Raw genomic sequence first — 19,803 nt, 5'->3', positions numbered from 1 at the left:
CAGGACCATCCCCAGATTTTTACCCCAGTTCCCTTAATGGCCCCCTCAGGGATTGAACTCACAACCCTGGATTTAGTAGGCCAATGCTCAAACCCCTGAGCTATCCCTCCCCCCCATCTATTAGTTATATATGTTTTAAATAACTGCCTTCACTTTCCCTCTAAACTTGGTCTGTTTTTTAATTAGCATGGCCTTCTTCCTGAGTTGTGGGATTGTGGCTTTTGGGCATATAGTGAAGTATTCTTAAGCAATTGCCAATTATCTTTCACATTTTTCTGTTAAAATTCTTACTTCCAGTTGAATTGGCTCATAACTGTTTTCCACTTTTTGAAATTGACACTTTTAAAGCAACAGGTACATAAATCACTGGTTTGGACTTTTTTCTGTTTGCAAATTATAAATGTGATCAAATCATGATCAAGTGTATCTAAATTACCATTAATTTTTAGTTCTATGATCAGTTCTTTAGCTGTGAAGTCTAATATAGACCCTCCCCCCCCCCCCGTGTCAGATGCAACACTTTTTGAGTTGGGAAATTGTCATAACAGATGTGCCAAATCTGTGAGTTTGGCTATATTATCTCTAACCAGCCGCTGCTCTAACCATGATACCATGGTCCTCCCCTAGTAAACATGTGTGCTAAGGATCTGAATGTCTTGGATTCAAATCCTGCTGATGACCTGGCAGTGGGGGCGGAAGAGAGTCATGGATGCATATAATGGTATCAATTTTTCTAGTTTTCTCATTTTAAAATTGTATCAATTGAATTTGTACAGTCATAAGAACATAACATAAGAAGGCCGTACTGGGTCAGACCAAAGGTCCATCTAGCCCAGTATCTGTCTACCGACAGTGGCCAATGCCAGGTGCCCCAGAAGGAGTGAAGCCAACAGGCAATGATCAAGTGATCTCTCTCCTGCCATCCACCTCCATCCTCTGATGAACAGAGGCTAGGGACACCATTCTTTACCCTTCCTGGCTAATAGCCATTTATGGACTTAGCCACTATGAATTTATCCAGTTCCCTTTTAAATATTGTTATAGTCCCAGCCTTCACAACCTCCTCAGGTAAGGAGTTCCACAGGTTGACTGTGCGCTGTGTGAAGAAGAGCTTCCTTTTATTTGTTTTAAACCTGCTACCTATTAATTTCATTTGGTAACCCCTAATTCTTGTATTATGGGAATAAGTAAATAACTTTTCCTGATCCACTTTCTCTACATCACTCATGATTTTATATACCTCTATCATATCCCCCCTTAGTCTCCTCTTTTCCAAGCTGAAGAGGCCTAGCCTTTTTAATCTTTCCTCATATGGGACCCTCTCCAAACCCCTAATCATTTTAGTTGCCCTTTTCTGAACCTTTTCTAATGCTAGAATATCTTTTTTGATGTGAGGAGACCACATCTGTACACAGTATTCGAGATGTGGGCGTACCATGGATTTATATAAGGGCAATAAAATATTCTCTGTCTTATTCTCTATCCCCTTTTTAATGATTCCTAACATCGTGTTCGCTTTTTTGACTGCCTCTGCGCACTGCGTGAACATCTTCAGAGAACTATCCATGATGACGCAAGATCTTTTTCCTGACTCGTTGTAGCTAAATTAGCCCCCATCATATTATATGTATAGTTGGGGTTATTTTTTCCAATGTGCATTACTTTACATTTATCCACATTAAATTTCATTTGCCATTTTGTTGCCCAATCACTTAGTTTTGTGAGATCTTTTTGAAGTTCTTCACAGTCTGCTTTGGTCTTAACTATCTTGAGTAGTTTAATATCATCTGTAAACTTTGCCACCTCACTATTTACCCCTTTCTACAGATCATTTATGAATAAATTGAATAGGATTGGTCCTAGGACTGACCCCTGGGGAACACCCCTCTCCATTCTGAGAATTTACCATTAATTCCGACCCTTTGTTCCCTGTCTTTTAACCAGTTCTCAGTCCATGAAAGGACCTTCCCTTTTATCCCATGACAGCTTAATTTATGTAAGAGCCAGTCAGAAAACACCCTGAAGAAGTTCTGTAGTTAAAAAACCTGTCAATTATGGGGCAATGTATAACAAAAGCCAGGCGTCCCACATTTCAGTCATGTTCTCAGTTTGTGCCAATGCATGTTTGATAGCCCTCGCGTCACATTTACTATCCTGTGAGCCCTTCTCTTGCTTGAAAGGGTCTGTAGTGAGTTATGGGGAAGGGGAGCTAGTTGGGGCTGCTTGCAGAAACTCCCAAAGGTGCAGCTCTGAATTTGCACCTGGAGGTGTGTGATCTGAATGACACCTCTGATTCTTTCAGTCAAGCCCAAGAAGCCAAACAGTGCCACAGTGAGGCTGCTGCCACCATCTCTGTTCCTCTGTGGCCAGCTAGAGACAGTCAGACACTTCTGTATGTCAGGGGCTTGGGGAAGGGCCTGGGACAGGCTCTCACAGCTTGGGCCATTCCCAGTCTCCTGATGCCAGTGACAGGCAGTGGTGCACAGCTCCCTCCCACCCTGACATGTACTGGCTCATTAACAATCTGTGTGCAGATTTGCAGACACACTAAACAGGTCCCTAGTGCTGGAAAGTACCTGAGCTGCTGTCACAACCTGCCGCATGGACAGTTCTGCTGGGCTCCTCACTGCTCCTGGTATGCTGGCAGTCTGGCAGCTGGGTGCCTGGGCCACACACAGCAAGGGGAAGGCAGCTGGGCTCCAGGTGTCTGTGCTGTGGACCCAGTGCATACATGCAGGTGAATGGCTCACACTGGAAGGGCTTGTCCAAGACTCTGAGTCTCTTACTGGGAAGAATATGGCCAGCATTCCCCAGCTTCCCGTGGAGTTTGGGCACTCCAGAAATGACACACAGATGTGAAACCCCTAGAGTGGGGCCTGGTTTCCAGCAGAACTCATAGCTGCAGCTGATGTTAGGGTTGCCAACTTTTTGACTGCAGAAAACTGAACACCCTTACCCCGTCCCTGCCCCTTCTCTGAGGCCCCTCACTCCATCCCACCTCCCTCACTAGCTCACTTTACCCCACTCTCATTCATTTGCACTCGGTTGGGGTGTGGGAGAGGGTAAGGGCACTGGCTGGAGTTGTGGTCTCTGGGGTGGGGCCAGGGATGCGGGAGGGGGCTCGTGGCTGGGGGTTGGGTTGCAGGGGGGTGAGGGCTCTGGCTGGGGTGTGAGCTCTGGGGTAGGGCTGGATATGAGGGGTTTTGGGGTGGAGGAAGGGGCTCCAGGCTGGGGCCAAGGGGTTTGGAATATAGGAGGGGGCTACTGGCTGGGGCAGGGGGTTGGGTTGCAGGGTGGTGCACGGTCTGGCTGGGGGTGCAAACTCTGGGATGGGGCCAGGGATGAGGGGTTTGGTTTGCAGGATGGGGTTCTGGGCTGGGACAGGATGTTGGGGTGCAGCAGTGGGGGAGAGCTCCAGATGGGGGTGCGGGCTCTTGGTTGAAGCTGAGGGGTTTGGAGTGTGGCAGGAGGGGTGGGCAGGGCTGTCCCTAGGCATACATAGTTGCGTAGGGCACCCAAAAATTTGGGGCACCACCCTCACTGGCCTCATCTGTAATCTTCTCTTCTCTGGCTCCTCCCACACACTGGGCTGGAGGGCTTCTCCTCAACCCCACCCCCTCCCTCCCTCCCTCCCTCAGTCCTCAGCTGGCTGGCTGAGGGCTCCAGCCTCCGACCCAGCCCTGGGGAGCCCAGAGCGGTGCAGCCCCTGCCCACTGCTGCCCGGAGCGGAGTGCCTCCCTGGACCCTGCCTGCCTGCGCCACTCGGTGAGTGGGGGGGACTTAAAGTGACAGTGTGCTCACTGTGCCTCACAGTTCCCTAACACACACAGTCTCTTTCGCACACACACTGGCTCTCACACCCACATACACTCTGCCCCTCATAATACAGATTGTCACACACACACACAGTCTCACACTCCCCAACATATACTCTGTTACAGAGTCCCCCCAACACACAGTCACACACACACAATCTCTCTCTCTGTCTCTCTCACACGTACTGGCTCTCTCCCACACTCACATACATACATACACACACACACTCTGTCATGCACACACACTTGTATTATTGTTGTTGTTATTATTGCTTGGTACTTCCTGTCAAAATGCTTGTAGTGAGCCAGGAGTGGCTAGGGGCTGCAGGTGGGCTGTGGGCTCCAGTAAGATGCAGCCTCTATGTGACAGCACAAAGCCTGCCTTGAGCCACTGCCGCAGCGTCTGCTGTGTACGAAGCTCAGTGTGTCAACAATGGGGGGGGACGGTGGGGGTGGTGGGTGCCCCCTTGATACACAGGTTGGCAGTGCCAGCAGGGGAATGCCTTCAATAGAGGATGGGGAACCAGTTTAATAATACTGTGGATCGTGTGTGTGTGTGTGGGGGGGTGCTGTCTAGACACTATTTTTAGAGTACTAGCATGAGTCTTGCAAGCTCAAGGGTATGTCTACATTATGGGATTACTCCGATTGTACAAAATTCGATTTTTGGGAACAGATTGTATAAAGTCAAGTGCATGCGGCGACACTAAGCACATTAATTCGGCGGTGCATGTCCATAGTACCGAGGCTAGCGTTGACTTCTGGAGTGTTGCACTGTGGGTAGCTATCCTATAGCTATCCCATAGTTCCCGCAGTCTCCACCGCCCATTGAAATTCTGGGTTGAGATCCCAATGCCTGATGGGGCAAAAAACATTGTTGCAAGTGGTTCTGGATATATGTCGTCAGGCCCCCCTCTCCCTCCCTCCATGAAAGCAATGATAGACAGCCGTTTCATGCCTTTTTTCCTGGGTTATCTGTGCAGACACCATATCACGGCAAGTGTGGAGCCCGCACAGCTGACTGTTACCATAAGTCTCCTGGGTGCTGGCAGATGTGGGACTGTATTGCTGCACAGCAGCAGCTCATTGCCTTTTGGCACCAGATGGTGCATTAGGACTGAAAGCCATCATCATCCTACAGAGATGGGAGTGACTCAGCCAGGTATTTCTCATTTTCTGCCGAGTGCTTAGAAGATGTTGAGGGCTAGCAGTCATAATGCAGCATCTTCTGGCGAGCAGCCAGGAGATGACAATGGCTAGCAGTCTTAATGCAGCATCTTCTGCTAAGTGCTCAGGAGATGACAATGGCTAGCAGTCATACTGCACTGTCTGCTGCCAGCCCAGATGTAAAAGATAGATGGAGTAGGTCAAAAAAAGAAGTAGACCAGATTTGTTTTGTATTCATTTGCTCTTCCCTCCCTCCGTGAAATCAACAGCCTGCTAAACCCAGGCTTTTGAGTTCAATCCTTGAGGGGGCCATTCTGTGTGACAGTTGTTTGTGTTTCTTATTGATGCAAAGCCTCTGCCTTTGTGAAATTTAATTCCCTGTAAGCCATGTCATCAGTCGCCCCTCCCTCTATCAGAGCAATGGCAGACAATCGTTTTGCCCCTTTTTTCAGTGCAGACGCCATAGCACAGCAAGTATGGAGCCCGCTCAGCTCAACACAGCAGTCAAGAACATTGTAAACACCTCGTCCATTATTGTGCAGTTTATGCTGAACCAGAACCTGGAAAACTAGGCGAGGAGGAGGTGACGGCAGCGCTGCGACGAGAGTGAAGAGGACATGGACACAGAATTCTCTCAAACTGCGGCGCTTTGGAGATCATGCTGTTAAGGGGGCAGGTTCTAGCTGTGGAACGCTGATTCTGGGCCCGGGAAACAAGCACAGACTGGTGGGACCACATAGTGTTGCAGGTGTGGGACGATTCCCAGTGGCTGCAAAAGTTTCGCATGTGTAAGGGCACTTTCATGGAACTTTGTGACTTGCTTTCCCCTGCCCTGAAGAACCAGAATACCAAGATGAGAAAAGCCTTCACAGTTCACAAACGAGTGGCGATAGCCCTGTGGAAGCTTGCAACGTCAGACAGCTACCGGTCAGTCAGGAATCAATTTGGAATGGGCAAATCTACTTGGGGGCTGCTGTGATGCAAGTAGCCAAAGCAATCACTGAGCTGCTGCTACCAAAGATAGTGACTCTGGGACATTTAAAGATAAATGCAAAGTGCTCCACTTAGGAAGGAACAATCAGTTTCACACATACAGAATGGGAAGAGACTGTCTAGGAAGGAGTATGGCAGAAAGAGATCTAGGGGTCATAGTAGACCACAAGCTTAATATGAGTCAACAGTGTGATACTGTTGCAAAAAGAGCAAACGTGATTCTGGGATGCATTAACAGGTGTGTTGTAAACAAGACACGAGAAGTCATTCTTCCGCTTTACTCTGCGCTGGTCAGGCCTCAGGTGGAGTATTGTGTCTAGTTCTGGGCACCGCATTTCAAGAAAGATGTGGAGAAATTGGAGAGGGTCCAGAGAAGAGCAACAAGAATGATTAAAGGTCTTGAGAACATGACCTATGAAGGAAGGCTGAAGGAATTGGGTTTGTTTAGTTTGGAAAAGAGAAGACTGAGAGGGAACATGATAGCAGTTTTCAGGTATCTAAAAGGGTGTCATCAGGAGGAGGGAGAAAACTTGTTCACCTTAGCCTCTAATGATAGAACAAGAAGCAATGGGCTTAAACTGCAGCAAGGGAGATTTAGGTTGGACATTAGGAAAAAGTTCCTAACTGTCAGGGTAGTTAAACACTGGAATAAATTGCCTAGGGAAGTTGTGGAATCTCCATCTCTGGAGATATTTAAGAGTAGGTTAGATAAATGTCTGTTAGAGATGTTCTAGACAATATTTGGTCCTGCCATGAGGGCAGGGGACTGGACTCGATGACCTCTCGAGGTCCCTTCCAGTCCTAGAGTCTATGAATCTATGAATCTACGTGCAGGTCATAGTGGATGGCTTTGCTGCAGTGGGATTCCCTAACTGTGGTGGGGCGATAGATGGAACCCATATCCCTATCTTGGCACCGGAGCACCAGGGCAGCCAGTACATAAACCGCAAGAGGTACTTTTCAATGATGCTGCAAGCACTGGTGGATCACAAGGGACATTTCATCAACATCAACGTGGGATGGCCGGGAAGCATTCATGACGCTCGTGTCTTCAGGAACACTACTCTGTTTAAATGGCTGCAGCAAGAGATTTACTTCCCAGACTAGAAAATAACCATTGGGGATGTTGAAATGCCTATAGTTATCCTTGGGGACCCAGCCTACCCCTTAATGCCATGTCTCATGAAGCCATACACAGGCAGCGTGGACAGTAGTAAGGAGCTCTTCAACTATATGCTGAGCAAGTGCAGAATGGTGGTAGAATGTGCATTTGGATGTACACTCACCAGAGGTCCCTTCTCCAGCTTCATGGTCCAGGATACAGCCTTGGGAGGGTTAGGCTATTTCAGTCAGGCTGAGGAAAAGATCCTCGCTGTTGGGGAGAATGGTGTGCTGTGTGCTCTCCACAATCTCGTCCTCCTCCTCCTCCTCATCTTCCCCACCTGCAAAATCCTCAGGCATGGCTGAGAGAACCTCCTCCTTGGAATCCACAGTCAGGGGTGGGGTAGTGGTGGCGGCACCCCCTAGAATTGCATGCAGCTCAGCGTAGAAGCAGCATGACTGTAGCTCTGCACTGGACCATCCGTTTGCTTCTTTTGCTTTCTGGACGCTTGTCTGAGCAACTTAACTTTCACGCAGCACTGTAGTGAGTCCCTATTTTGGCCTCTCTCCATCATGCCCATGGAGATCTTTTCAAATGTTTTGGCATTTTGTCTTTTGGAATGTAGTTCTGCTAGCACGGAATCCTCTCCCCATACAGTGATCAGATCCACTACCTCCCATACAGTCCATGCTGGAGCTCTTTTTCGATTCTCGGACTGCATGGTTACCTGTGCTGATAAGCTCTGCGTGGTCACCTGTGCTGATCAGCTCTCCACGCTGGGCAAACAGGACATGAAATTCAAAAGTTTGCGGGGCTTTTCCTGCCTACCTGGCCAGTGCATCCGAGTTCAGATTGCTGTCCAGAGCAGTCACAATGGTGCACTGTGGGATAGCTCCTGGAGGCCAACACCATCGAATTGCATCCACACTAACCCTAATTCGAACTGGCAATGTTGATTTCAGCATTACTCCCCTCATAGGGGAGGAGTATAGAAATCGATTTTAAGAGCCTTTTATGTCAAAGTAAATGGCTTCTCTGTGTGGACTGGTGCAGGGTTATTTCAATTTAACGCTGCTAAATTCGACCTAAACTTGTGTGTAGACCAGGCCCAAGGCTGTTGACCCAAGCTGAGAGGCTTGCTCCAAAATGCTGTGTAGACATACCCATAGTGACCTTTAGTCCCAGTGAGCTCTTGAGCAATGTGTTGGCCCACTGTTCTCCAGTCACCTCTAGAGAGACTTTAACACCACAGTGTGTGTATGCATTACAGCAGCGAACAGAGGAGAAGAAAACACGGAGAGTTTGCTGGGAACTTGCAAGTACCAGGAGGATGAAGCGGGTGACTGCTAGTAGCCAGCATGGATTTACCAAGAACAATCATGCCAAACCAGCTTGCTTTCCTTCTTTCACAGGGTAATTGTTTTGTAGGATAGAGGGAACACAGTGGACATAATATACCTGGATTTCAGGAAAGCTTTTGACACAGTTTCACTTGACATTCTGATAAGTAAGCTGGAGAAATGTGGGCTTACGCAGTGTCAGCAGACGTTGGCTACGTGTATGTGTTCTCTCTGCGTGCTGCACTGGCTCTGGCCAGATAGCCCGTACAGCAGGTTCTGATCAAACTGCCCAATAACCACAGACTTGTTTAGTAGCCAAGGCACCTGGCCAGGTTTATTGTTAACAAAGCACAGTCCTAGTATCCTGTAGGTTCTACAGGATCACTAACACATGTATGCCCATCACAATGGACTAGCTCAGTCAGTGGCAGGACTTTCCACTGACCCCCGGCCAGCCAAAGACACTTCCAGTCTGAGACTCCATTTTATACACTGATACAAACAAGTTATGTATTGCCCCTCTGACATGGTCAGTTACCACCCTCTGATGTAGTTAGTTACCACCCATTACCTTGTACTTGTTGGTTTGATCCATCACACTGTCATCCTGACCTTATCTCTAACACAGGGTCAGTGAATTTTTGTATCATCCTTGGGGCATGTGTTTGTACCATACTTGGTATTGGGGTGTTCTGGTACGATCCTTCCGGAAGTGTTTGCGTGAGTGTCCTGTGCCCAGCATTTCTCAGGAATGTGTGTTTTTGTAATACCAACCCTGTTCTTGCCAGATCCTGTGAGTCTGAATGCAGGCAGAGCCTGACTCTGCTCACAGCATGTCTCTTACTAACTTTGCTTTATATTAGCAAGGCTTGACCACTACTTTAGTTCAGGCTACAGACTGGACCTCTGATACAAGAGCTTATATCTCAGGCTCTCTTTCTGTTACAGGCAGAATTACCATTAAGTGGACACATAATTGGTTAAACAACCACAAACAAAGAGTAACTATTAATGGAATGAAGTCAGATTGGAGGGAGGTCTCAGGGGGGTTCCACACGGATCTGTTCTGGGTCCAGTATTGTTAAAAGTCACTGTTAATGACCTGAATGTGGGAATAGAGAACATACTGATCAAATTTGCACATGACACAAAGCTGGGGCGGGAAGTTGCTGACATTTGAGAGGATAGAGCTAAAATTTATAAATTGGAGAACTGGGCTGTAGATGAGAAAATGAAATTCAACAAAGACAAATGTAAAGTGGAAGAAAAACCAAATGCACACATACAGAACGAGGGATAACTGGCTTGGCAGCAGCACTGCTGAGAAGGATCTGGGCGTGGTTGTGGATCACAACCTCAACATGAGTCAGCAATATGATGCTGTTGCAAAAAAAGCAAAAGCAATTTTAGGCTGCATTAACAGAGGCACAGCATGCAAGTCATGGGAGGTGATAGTACCACTCTACTCAGCGCTGGGTAGGCCTCAGCTGGAGTACGGTGTCCAGTTTTGGTCACCAATGTATAGAAAGGATGTAGAGAAACTGGAAAGGATCCAGAAGCAAGTGACAAAGATGATCAAAGGGATGGAATGCAAGTAATATGAGCAAAGGCTGAAGGAACTGGGTATGTTTAGTTTGGAAAAGAGGAGATTGAAGGTGAACATGATAGCAGTCTTCAAATACTTGAAAGACTGCCATGAAAAAGATGGAGAACAGTTGTTCTCTCTTGCCACAGAGAGAAGGACAAGAGGCAATGGGTTCAAACTACAGCATAGCTGATTAAATCTCAGGATAAATTTCCTAACTGTAAGAGCAGTAAGACAATGGAACAGACGCCTCGGGGGGTTGTGGAAGCTAGTGTGGCTGGGTTCCCCGGGTTTAAGTCTGTTTAGTACTGGTGTAAAGATGCAGAGCTGACTATTTTACTGGAGAATCAGCTCCTGAGGACTTTGTGCATCAAAAATCCCAGACTTTATGTAGCAATTAATTTTCCTGGACTTGTAAAGAAAAAGCACCCTGTGCACAGGCCAGCCCTGCTGCTGGGAAAGATGCCATTCAAGTGCTGTTTGCTTCCTGACTTAACCACGGACAAGGGACCGGTTTCCTACTTGGCCTCCAGAGGTGAATTGTGTTGTCCCTATCTCTTTCAGAAACACAGCCATTAGAAGTAGAGTTCCTTTAATGAAATGCTACTGCTAATGGCTTTTCAGGGACACCCAGTCTTTGCTGTCAATTTGCTTTTCCCCCATGTTTTAGTTTATTTCTCTTTTCCTTCGCCCTGCTATCACATGACATTTCCTCTTCTCTAATGACTTGGCAGGAAGCTTTTGCAATCCTTTCAGTTCTGCAATTCTGATCAATAGAACTGTGTGTGTGGGGAGGCTGCAGCCACAGGCTGGGATGGATAGGACCTGGAAGCAGACCCAGCAAGCAGAATACGCCAGTGCTCTTCAAAGTTTGGCTTTGGAAAGATCACGCTGCATCCATTCGACTCTGGTAAGCAGGGACTAGCTTTCACTAGTGCTATTCATATGGAATTTGCATTCTAGCCTGAATTTCTTAGAATGGTTTACCTGGGTGAGATTGCTGTACCAAGCTGCCATGCTATTGTCTATCATGTATTGGGGCGACATGGCCCAGTGGACTGGGAATCAAGGGACCAGGGCTCTGTTCCTAGCTTTGCCACTGGCTCGCTGCCTGATGTTGGGCAAGTGGCTTCCCTGCTGTGTCTCAGTTCCCCTAGTATAAAATGGAACTAATGACGCTCACCCTTGTTTGTCAAGTGACTGGAGCTCATTGAATGAACATGAAATATCATTATCCTGGAGACAGAGGTATTGCCTTCATTCCTGGTTTTGGCCATGCTCTTTTCGATTTTAGAGTATAACATAATAATGCCTAAGTGATGACCCTTCCCATATTGTTAGCAAATGGGTGAGGGAAGCCTGCCAGAGCACCTTTCATCCCAGTGGATCCCAGAGCACTTTATAGGCTACATCCACAGGAATCACTTCATCTGTTGCTGAAATGCAGTCACCTCTGGCCTGAGCTCTTAGCAGCAGCATTACTTAAGAGTTTACAGGAAGAAGCAGAGAGAATGATGGACCCCCACTAAAGCTGCTGGGGGAATTTTTGGTAAACAGAACTAATTACCCAGGTTGGAATCTAGCCAAGACATCTGTAACAGGTGGCTTTGAGAGCTGGTTAGAGCTCTCAGCCTCCTACTTGGTTGAGGAGTCTCAGTCTTTAAAGCCAGTGGAGGCAGAGGGACTCAGGCCCTCCCTCTCCTCCAGGTCCCAGCCCAGAGCCCTGTGCATTTCAACCTCTGAACTGGAGGATGGAGGGGACGGATGGAGGGAGGGGTAGCCCCAAGCAGGGAGTCAAAATGCACTGCCCTAGGCTATGTCCTACCAGTCTGTTCAGTTTGGGGTGTGGCCCCTCCAGTCCAGTTTGTTTAGAGGCTTGCTGATCTCTCTTGGGTCTTGCACAGCTCCTTTGGGCAGGGCAGCCGCAGGTTGGTGAGGGCAAGCCTCACAATGTCTCTGGGGTCACTCAGTTAGTTACCTGGGGTGCTGGGTACATAGGTCCCCTTCACAATTCCCTTGGCTGGGAAGACAGTGCTCTCTCCGAGGTGGCTGCCTTGGCTGATAGGCTAGAGCTCCTTCCCCTCAGGTAGAGACACAGGTGACGTCTTTTTCCTTTGTCCAACCTCCACTCAGCCCCAGGCCCTGCCCCCATTGCACCCCTTACCCCAAGCCCCAACCCCGCCTCTTCCCCACCTAGTTCCGCCCCCTCCCCCAAGCGCACCCCACCCCCACTTCTCCCCCTCCCCCCAGTGCCTCCTGCATTCCACAGAACAACTGATTGCAGTGGATGGGAGGCGCTGGGAGGGGAAGGAAGGAGCAGGCTGTTAGTGGGTGATAAGCAGCTGCACATTTTTTTCTGTGGGTGCTCCAGGGCGGAGCACCCACAGAGTCGGTGCCTATGGGTAGCAAGGCAGCTAGCTCCTGCCTCTTTGCAGTCAGCCCTCCCCTCTCCAGGCCTGGCACTGTCTGCAGGGATACCAGGGCGGGGCTAGCTGGGCCCAAAGACTCTCCTTAACTCCTGCTGTTCTGACTGGCAGTTTCTCTACTTCATCACAACACTGGAATTCATACCCAGATTGAAAAGTGCCAGGGGATCTTTAATGATCACAAGCAATTAGTGCTTCATTTTACATCTCATTCTAGCATCAGGGCCCTCAGCAGAATAGTGCCCCAACATCATCCTCAGGCATTAGTGCAGTCAGAGAAGAGTCTGACCTCTGGAGTGAAATCACCCCTTCTCAGCTCTGCTGAGTAGGCCAGAGGGACTTAGTTGATCATGTATACATCAGCTGGGTCATTTTCAGCACATTGTACCAGGACCTGCAGCACATGTTGTGCTGAGAGATGAGTATGTAGCTGGGATGCACTGGGCACATTGTGCTGGGATAACTCTTCACTGGGCCAGGCTGAGATCCACTGGCCCTGCCATTGCTGGGATGGGAGTGTTACACGTTCCATCAGGACAGGTACTCCTGGGGCTTGAATATGTGAGGCATAATTCCCCAGGACACATAAGTATGTGTAGCACTTAACATGCTTTACGGATGGGGAAACTAATGGCGACATGGAGAGATGCAGTGATTTTTCCTGAGTCACACAGTGAGTCCAGGGCAGAGCTGGGAATGGAACCTCAGTTTCCACTCCCAGCCTGGTGCCTAGTCCAAGCCTAGATCACACTGAGTGGAGCTAGGCACGTGATGAGCTAGAAATATCTGTTCAGTCTGGGACACAGCCTGATGTGGGCAGACCCTCCAGTGCGCTTGTCATGCTGGTGCAAAAGTTCCTATGGCACAAACCCCTCCTGGCAAAGGGTCTATCCCCAGAGTTCCTTCTTGCCCAATGGAACCCTGACTGCTGGGCAATATTGTAAGTTAGAGCAGCCTTCCGGCTGGAGTTGGAACTGGGACCAGGATGGCCCCTGGATAAGGGGAACAGAAAGGTAATTTAAAGCGACTTTCTTAACCTAACTTCCTAAGCTGCACTAAATGCCTTGGTTGCAGCCGAGGATCTGTCCATTTATGCTGGGATGCACACTCGGTGAGCCAGGATGGCCTGAATGTGCGGCACTCACGGGGCTGCAATGCTCATTCCCTGGACTAGGCCTACAGGATGTGTGAAGAGACAGGACCATGGTTATTGCATTAAATAGGCAGAGAAATCCTTTCTGTTAGAGCAAGTGTGATGCACTTGGAGTGGGAAGCCTCTAGGAACTTGGTAACAATTCCTTTGCAGACTGTACTCTCCCATATATTCTGTACTACAGTGCATAATGCTGGCCTCCATGGCGCTGTGTATAATGAATACAAAAGGTTTGTTGTACATTCAGCATCAACCTCCATTCACTGTTAATTGGAAGATGGTGGTGGTTTGCCAGACAGAAGCCTAAAGTCCCCTCTCTCAGTCACAGCATGGGCAGCTTTATGCCCACACTGACCTAGAGGGGTCATTCCATGAGAGAGGATAATTCAGTCTCCACAATCCAATCCTAGGTTAGATGGAGGGATGTACAGAGAGAAGCAACTTCAAAGCCCCTGGTTGATGCAGACAGATATTTGATTGTATTTCCCCAAAGTGTGTATTCCAGATGATTCCTCTTGCCCCTTGCTTGAATAGTGACCCCTACCCCAACCGCACTGGGGAAGGAAGGCCAGGAGGTGGCCTTGCTTGGAATGATTCCTGGATCTGATTTAAATTAGCACATGATGATTCTGCCTGGACATCTCCAGGCTACTAAATAGAGTGCAGCAGCCTCATGAGTGAATCTCTGGGTGCAGCAGACAGGTTGGATTGGAACAAAGCCACAAAAAGTCTCCTTTACTGAACAGGGTGGGGAGGACCAGGCTCAGAGGTTAACCAGCACTGAACAGCATCACCTCAATCCAGAGCCCTCTGCACATGCCAGGGCAGGAGCACTGTCCTGGCTGTCAAGGCTGATGGACTCCTCTGGAAGCAATAGGTGAGTTTGGAACAAACCTCTAGCTCTCTTTTAGGAACACTCCCCTCTGTGCTGCCAGGTGCTGCAGCCACTGCAGTGTCTTCCCTCTGCTCTCTCGTGGCAGTCAGTATAAGGGCTGCTTCAGTGCTGCTGCTGAGTGAGCAGCCTGACTAAGGAACAGCTGGCACCAGACAGCTTCTCTCTGCAGTTTCCCTCAACAGGTCCCAATCTCCCAGCCTACAAACTTCCTCAACTTGGATGTCTAGGAATTACCCCTTGCCCATTTGGGACCCTCCCCCTCCCTGGCCAGGGTTCTTCTAGCAGAGACAGGCAAGTTGCTCTTGAGAGGTGCTCTACGGGCAAGGTGACATTGTGAGGAAAACAGGGGCGTTTCTTTGTGTTTTCCACTCGGCTCCTGGTGAGGCGTTAGGGACAGATTAGTTTCCTGTATGTTCTCCTTCCATTGATAAATCAGCAGAGACTCCACAGGGCCTTTCCAGAGTGCAACTGTGCCCAGACTCCAAGCACTGCTGTAGAGAGGCTTTGAATACACCCACTGCCACGGGCTGCTTGTCAGTAAAACCTGCAATGGAATGGATCTATTTCATGGGGCATGCACACCACACTGCACCCTGGAGAGGGTGTGGGGAGAGGGCTGGGCACCACCATCAGGGGCTTTGATTATGCATTGGTTGCTTCAGCAGGCATCATAGCTCACAGCATGGGGGATATATTAATACAGTAAAGTCATGTTACAAGAAACTCAGTATATGTCCCTATACAAACACATCCCTCCCTCAAAGAAATGGGTGAGCTCTTAGAGGTGGAGCTAACAGAGCTCACTGGGCCTACTGTCCCATAGACTATATGTGATTAAGTTATGATTCTGATTTCTCTGTGTTTATGTGGCAATAGGTTGTTGCTTGGTCAACAGTAAATGAGAAAAGAGAGGAAGTAACCTATGAGAGAAGGGACAGTGATGCACAATCGACCTGTGGAACTCCTTGCCAGAGGATGTTGTGAAGGCCAAGACCATAACAGGGTTCAAAAAAGAACTAGATAAATTCATGGAGGATAAGTCCATCGAGGGCTATTAGCCAGGATGGGCAGGGATGATGTTCCTAGCCTCTGTTTGCCAGAAGCTGGGAATGAGCGAGAGGGGATGGATCACTTGATGATTACCTGTTCTGTTCATTCCCTCTGGCACACCTGTCACTGGCCACTGTCAGAAGACAGGATACTGGGCTAGATGGACCTTTGGTCTGACTTGGTAGGGCCATTCTTATGTTCTTATGTTCAGTGCAAGTCAAATGGGCCAGCAGCAATTAAAGAGCAACTTCCCCACCACACAGCTCTTGGAAAGAGGCTGAGATTGGAGGGGCAGGTGGGGTAGGCAGATATGAGCTCATAGGGTGACCAGCCATTCTGTATTTTAAAGAACATGGCTTATGTGGTGCCTAATGTCCTGTGACATGACCAGTGTCCAAGAAGGAGACATTAGGAAACACATCTGATTTCCAGTAATAAGTATTGGACCACAGAGCAAGTGGGCATAGTATGTAGGTGGGTATGAAACTGGAGTAATACTGAGAGGAGGAAGGAGTGGAGTGGGTGTGGCAGACAGCAGGGTGGGTGTCTGAGGTTGAAGAGACAGGGAAGAGATCAGAGGGGTGAGTGTGCACAGAGGAATGCTGGAGAACTCCTGCAGTCAGAGAGGATATGAGCTAAGAACAGATAGGTGGCTCTGGGGCTTGGCAGTGGCCCTACATGCTGTTATCATATGTTTTGTATTCTTAGAATAAGAAGAAAAGAAGAGGACAGAAAATTTTCTGCTTTGGAAGAATCGGGTCAGTGACACAATGTCCTCGAAGGGGGGAATTAGCACTCTTTCACCCCTGAGTGTCACCACCCTGTCCGCTAATACCTCATGTGGGGTGGACTCTGAGTTCAGATACCCCCTTTTCACCATCTTGTACAGCTTCATCTTCATTCTGGGCTTCATTGCCAATTGCTATGTGCTGTGGATTTTCTGCCGGGTTTATGCTTGGAGGAAGCTAAATGAAATCAAGATCTTCATGGTGAACCTGATAGTGGCTGACCTGCTGTTCCTAATCACACTGCCCCTGTGGATCGTTTACTATCACCACCAAGGAAACTGGATTATGCCTACATTCCTGTGTAACGTGGCTGGCTACTTGTTCTTTGTTAACACCTACTGCTCCATCGCCTTTTTGACAGTCATCACATACAACCGATTCCAGGCAGTAACCAAGCCCATCACAGCTGCTCAGTTCCCCACCCGGAGAAGGGGTATCTTCCTCTCTGCAGCTATCTGGATGGTGATAGTGAGCAGTGCTTTGTACTACCTCATTGGCGATGGAACTAATGAGGAGGCGACTCACCATGGCACCATGAAGCGGTGTTTCGAGCGCTATAACACCACCGACAACACTGTGCCCATCCTCGCCATCCACATTGTCATATTCATTATTTTTGTCTTCATTTTCCTGTTTATACTGGTGTGTAACTTGTTCATTCTCAGGACACTGCTGACCAAGTCAGTGCAGCTGCAGAAGAGCACCCGTGTCAAGCAGAGGGCATTCAGGATGGTATGCACTGTCCTCACTGTATTCATCGTATGCTTTGTACCTCACCATCTCATTGACCTCCCCTGGACCCTGACGGTCCTAGAGCTGTGGCAGAAAGAAAACTGTCCATTGCGCCAGCAGATCAATGACGCCCATCAGGTGACTCTATGCCTCCTGAGCACCAACTGCATGCTGGACCCTGTCATCTACTGCTTCCTCACCAAGAAGTTCAGGAAGCACCTTTCAGAGAATCTTAAAAGCATGAAAGGGAGTCGCAAGTGTTCCAGGCAAACCACTGAAACAGCGATTGAGGGCACAGTGCCCATCAATGACCTCCCCACCAACCCCATGAGAAATGAATATAGCCCTGTCTCCTACTGAGCAAGGCTCGGCTACTTGTGTCATCAGCTTCCTCTCACTAAGCCAGGCCGGAGAGGGACACATCAGTGGGCCAGATCTCAGCATTTCCATCAAGAAGAGGAAATATGAGCATTCAATCCCCGTATCCACAAATGCAACCAGAGGAATAGGGACCCAGCAGGGACTGCAAAGAGGCACCTTCTGACACATACTGATGCTTCATGGGACACTAATCACAGCTCAGCTTGTTTTCTTTTCTGTGAAGAAAAATGCCATTGACTTTGTGTCTTTCCCCCTCCTCCTATCTCCTTGTGTGATCTGTCAGCACTTTAACATTGGAAAGCAAGGGAATTGCCATGAAGAGAGCTCACCCTTATGAATGACAGAGTCTATGCAATCTGATCCAAGTAACCAGGCTGGGGAGAAGGGGGGTCTGTGAAAGTCGATGGGTATTGGTGGTGTGCTGGAAACCTCAGCCTTAGCTCCCCCAATCCCTGGGATCCGTATGTGCAGATTTTAAGGCCACCAGGGACCATTATCTAATATGACCTCCTGCATGTCACCGGCTAGAGAATGTCACCTTATTCGTGGACCCAGCCCAATAACTTCTGGTTGAGCTAGCACATATCTTTCAGAGAGACCGAATATCAACTGAAAACCTCCAAGTGACAGAGGATGATTGCCAGCATAGGAGTTAAGATGGCAAATAAATAGGGTTTTAATGCTTCATCATCATAGCTTTTATTTATTATAGATGAGATTATAAAGGGGGAGTGGCTATTGTCCCTAAGCTTGTGCTGCTGGAAACAAAGTAATGTAGCTGGTTGCTTATTTGAAGACTGTTTTCTGGTATTTTATCATTAATAAACTAACAGCTTGTGGCCACACCCCAGGGTACCCTCCAAACTACTCAACTGCTGCCGTGGTGGTAAGTCCAGTGCAAAAATGTTAAGGGTTTTAAGCTCAGGCATTCAGTCCAGGATGAAATGGATCCTGCTCAGGGGCGGCTCCAGGCCCCAGCACGCCAAATCCATGCTTGGGGTGGCAAGCTGCGGGGGGTGCTCTGCCGGCGCCTCGAGGGCGGCAGGCAAGCTGCCTCCGCGGCTTGCCTGCGGAGGGTCCGCTGGTCCTGTGGCTTCGGCTGACCTCCAGCAAGTGCGCCTGCAGAGGGTCTGCTGATTCCGCGGCTTCGGCGGACCTCACACAGGCATGCCTGTGGGAGGTCCGCTGAAGCCGCGGGACCAGCAGACCATCCGCAGGCAAGCCGCAGAAGGCAGCCTGCCTGCCGTACTTGGGGCGACAAAATTCCTAGAGCCATCCTTGAGCCTGCTCCAAACAGTGCTGGCGACAGACAATCTGGGCACATAGAAAGCTGGCTATCCTGAGGGTGCCAGGCTTGGTTACAGATCAGAAGACACTCAAGGCTCCTTGTCTAACCCTGAGTTGCTCAATACTAAACTTCCATCAAGCACAGGAAGTAGAACAGAGTGGGGAACTTGGTTGGCTTATACATGAGGTTTTGGTTCCTCAACTTTTCTAGAAAAATTTCCCAGATGGTGATGGGAAAAACTCATCTGCCACATTGACACTGGAAAAGGTTATTTATACCAGTTAGCAGCAGCCTGGTGATACCAGCCAGATAACTGCTAGGAGTGTTTGTGTGGCAAACTCCAAACCTCTCCAATCATCTGACCAACAATGGTATTATATTATGCCCATATTTCACTGAGAGGATTCCCAGCTCTTCGATCCCCAGTCATCACTGGTGGACCACTGAAACTTTGATATTTGTGAGTGGGCAAAAAGTTTAGACTTTTCCTTTCTACTATGGACCTCACAGTGGTCACCCATGCATACAGATGCTACAGTGCAGGACATGGATAAGAACCTGATCAGAACTGCATGTGCCTTTGCCTCCTCTAGGCTAGACTACTGCAATGATCTCTGCTTAGGGCTGCCCATGAAGACTACATAGGAGCTTCTTCTAGTGCAGGTATGGCATCCACTTGGCTATTAGAGCAAACCATTCTGAGTGCCTAACGCTCATGCTCAAACCTTTGCCCTGGACCCCTGTTCATTTGGAATGCAATCCAAGGTAATGTCAATGATCTTAAAAACTCTTAGTGGGCTTACTTGCTGGAGTCACCACCTCACATTTAGGCACCACTGTGGCAGTTATTGGAGGATGTGGTGGCACTCCCCAGGCATGCTGGTAGAATTTTCTGGTTTTGAAGAACTCTCCCATTGGCGGGCCTCCACTACTTGAGTTTTGCAACTTTCAGAGAACAATGAAAGGGGGTAGTGTTTGCTGCAGGGTTTGTTAAGTGTGTTGATTTTGTACTGTGTGTTCCTGGAAATCTTGCAATAGAGACTAGTTTATGGTACACATTGTGGATAACTTTGTACAAGTATGTTTTG

The 19,803-nt window shown here is 48.6% G+C and overlaps 1 protein-coding gene across 11 annotated transcripts; it reads left to right on the top strand.

Annotated features, from left to right (window-relative positions):
• The first annotated feature begins 3,640 nt into the window (after positions 1 to 3,640).
• PTAFR (platelet activating factor receptor) lies at positions 3,641 to 17,954 on the top strand. Of its 11 annotated transcripts, none has more exons than XM_030538958.1 (5): positions 3,641 to 3,765; positions 10,737 to 10,912; positions 14,328 to 14,458; positions 15,353 to 15,479; positions 16,235 to 17,954. In XM_030538958.1, exon 5 carries the CDS (start codon positions 16,297 to 16,299, stop codon positions 17,404 to 17,406), a length of 1,110 nt encoding a protein of 369 aa, XP_030394818.1. In that variant the 5' UTR covers positions 3,641 to 3,765; positions 10,737 to 10,912; positions 14,328 to 14,458; positions 15,353 to 15,479; positions 16,235 to 16,296; the 3' UTR covers positions 17,407 to 17,954. The 11 variants fall into 11 exon arrangements, 10 of the variants coding, with proteins under 10 accessions (XP_030394818.1, XP_030394827.1, XP_030394825.1 ...); XM_030538963.1 differs by lacking the exon at positions 3,641 to 3,765 and adding an exon at positions 5,768 to 5,909; XM_030538964.1 differs by lacking the exon at positions 3,641 to 3,765 and adding an exon at positions 6,446 to 6,468.
• The last annotated feature ends 1,849 nt before the right edge of the window (positions 17,955 to 19,803 follow it).

The sequence above is a fragment of the Gopherus evgoodei genome, chromosome 20, assembly GCF_007399415.2.
Source record: "Gopherus evgoodei ecotype Sinaloan lineage chromosome 20, rGopEvg1_v1.p, whole genome shotgun sequence".
In the NCBI taxonomy this organism is placed as follows: Eukaryota; Metazoa; Chordata; order Testudines; family Testudinidae; genus Gopherus; species Gopherus evgoodei.
This window is presented reverse-complemented; position numbering and strand designations above follow the sequence as displayed.

Excerpts from the sequence above, each read along its gene's own strand:
- PTAFR (XM_030538968.1), top strand. The coding sequence starts at position 16,297 with ATGTCCTCGAAGGGGGGAATTAGCACTCTTTCACCCCTGAGTGTCACC.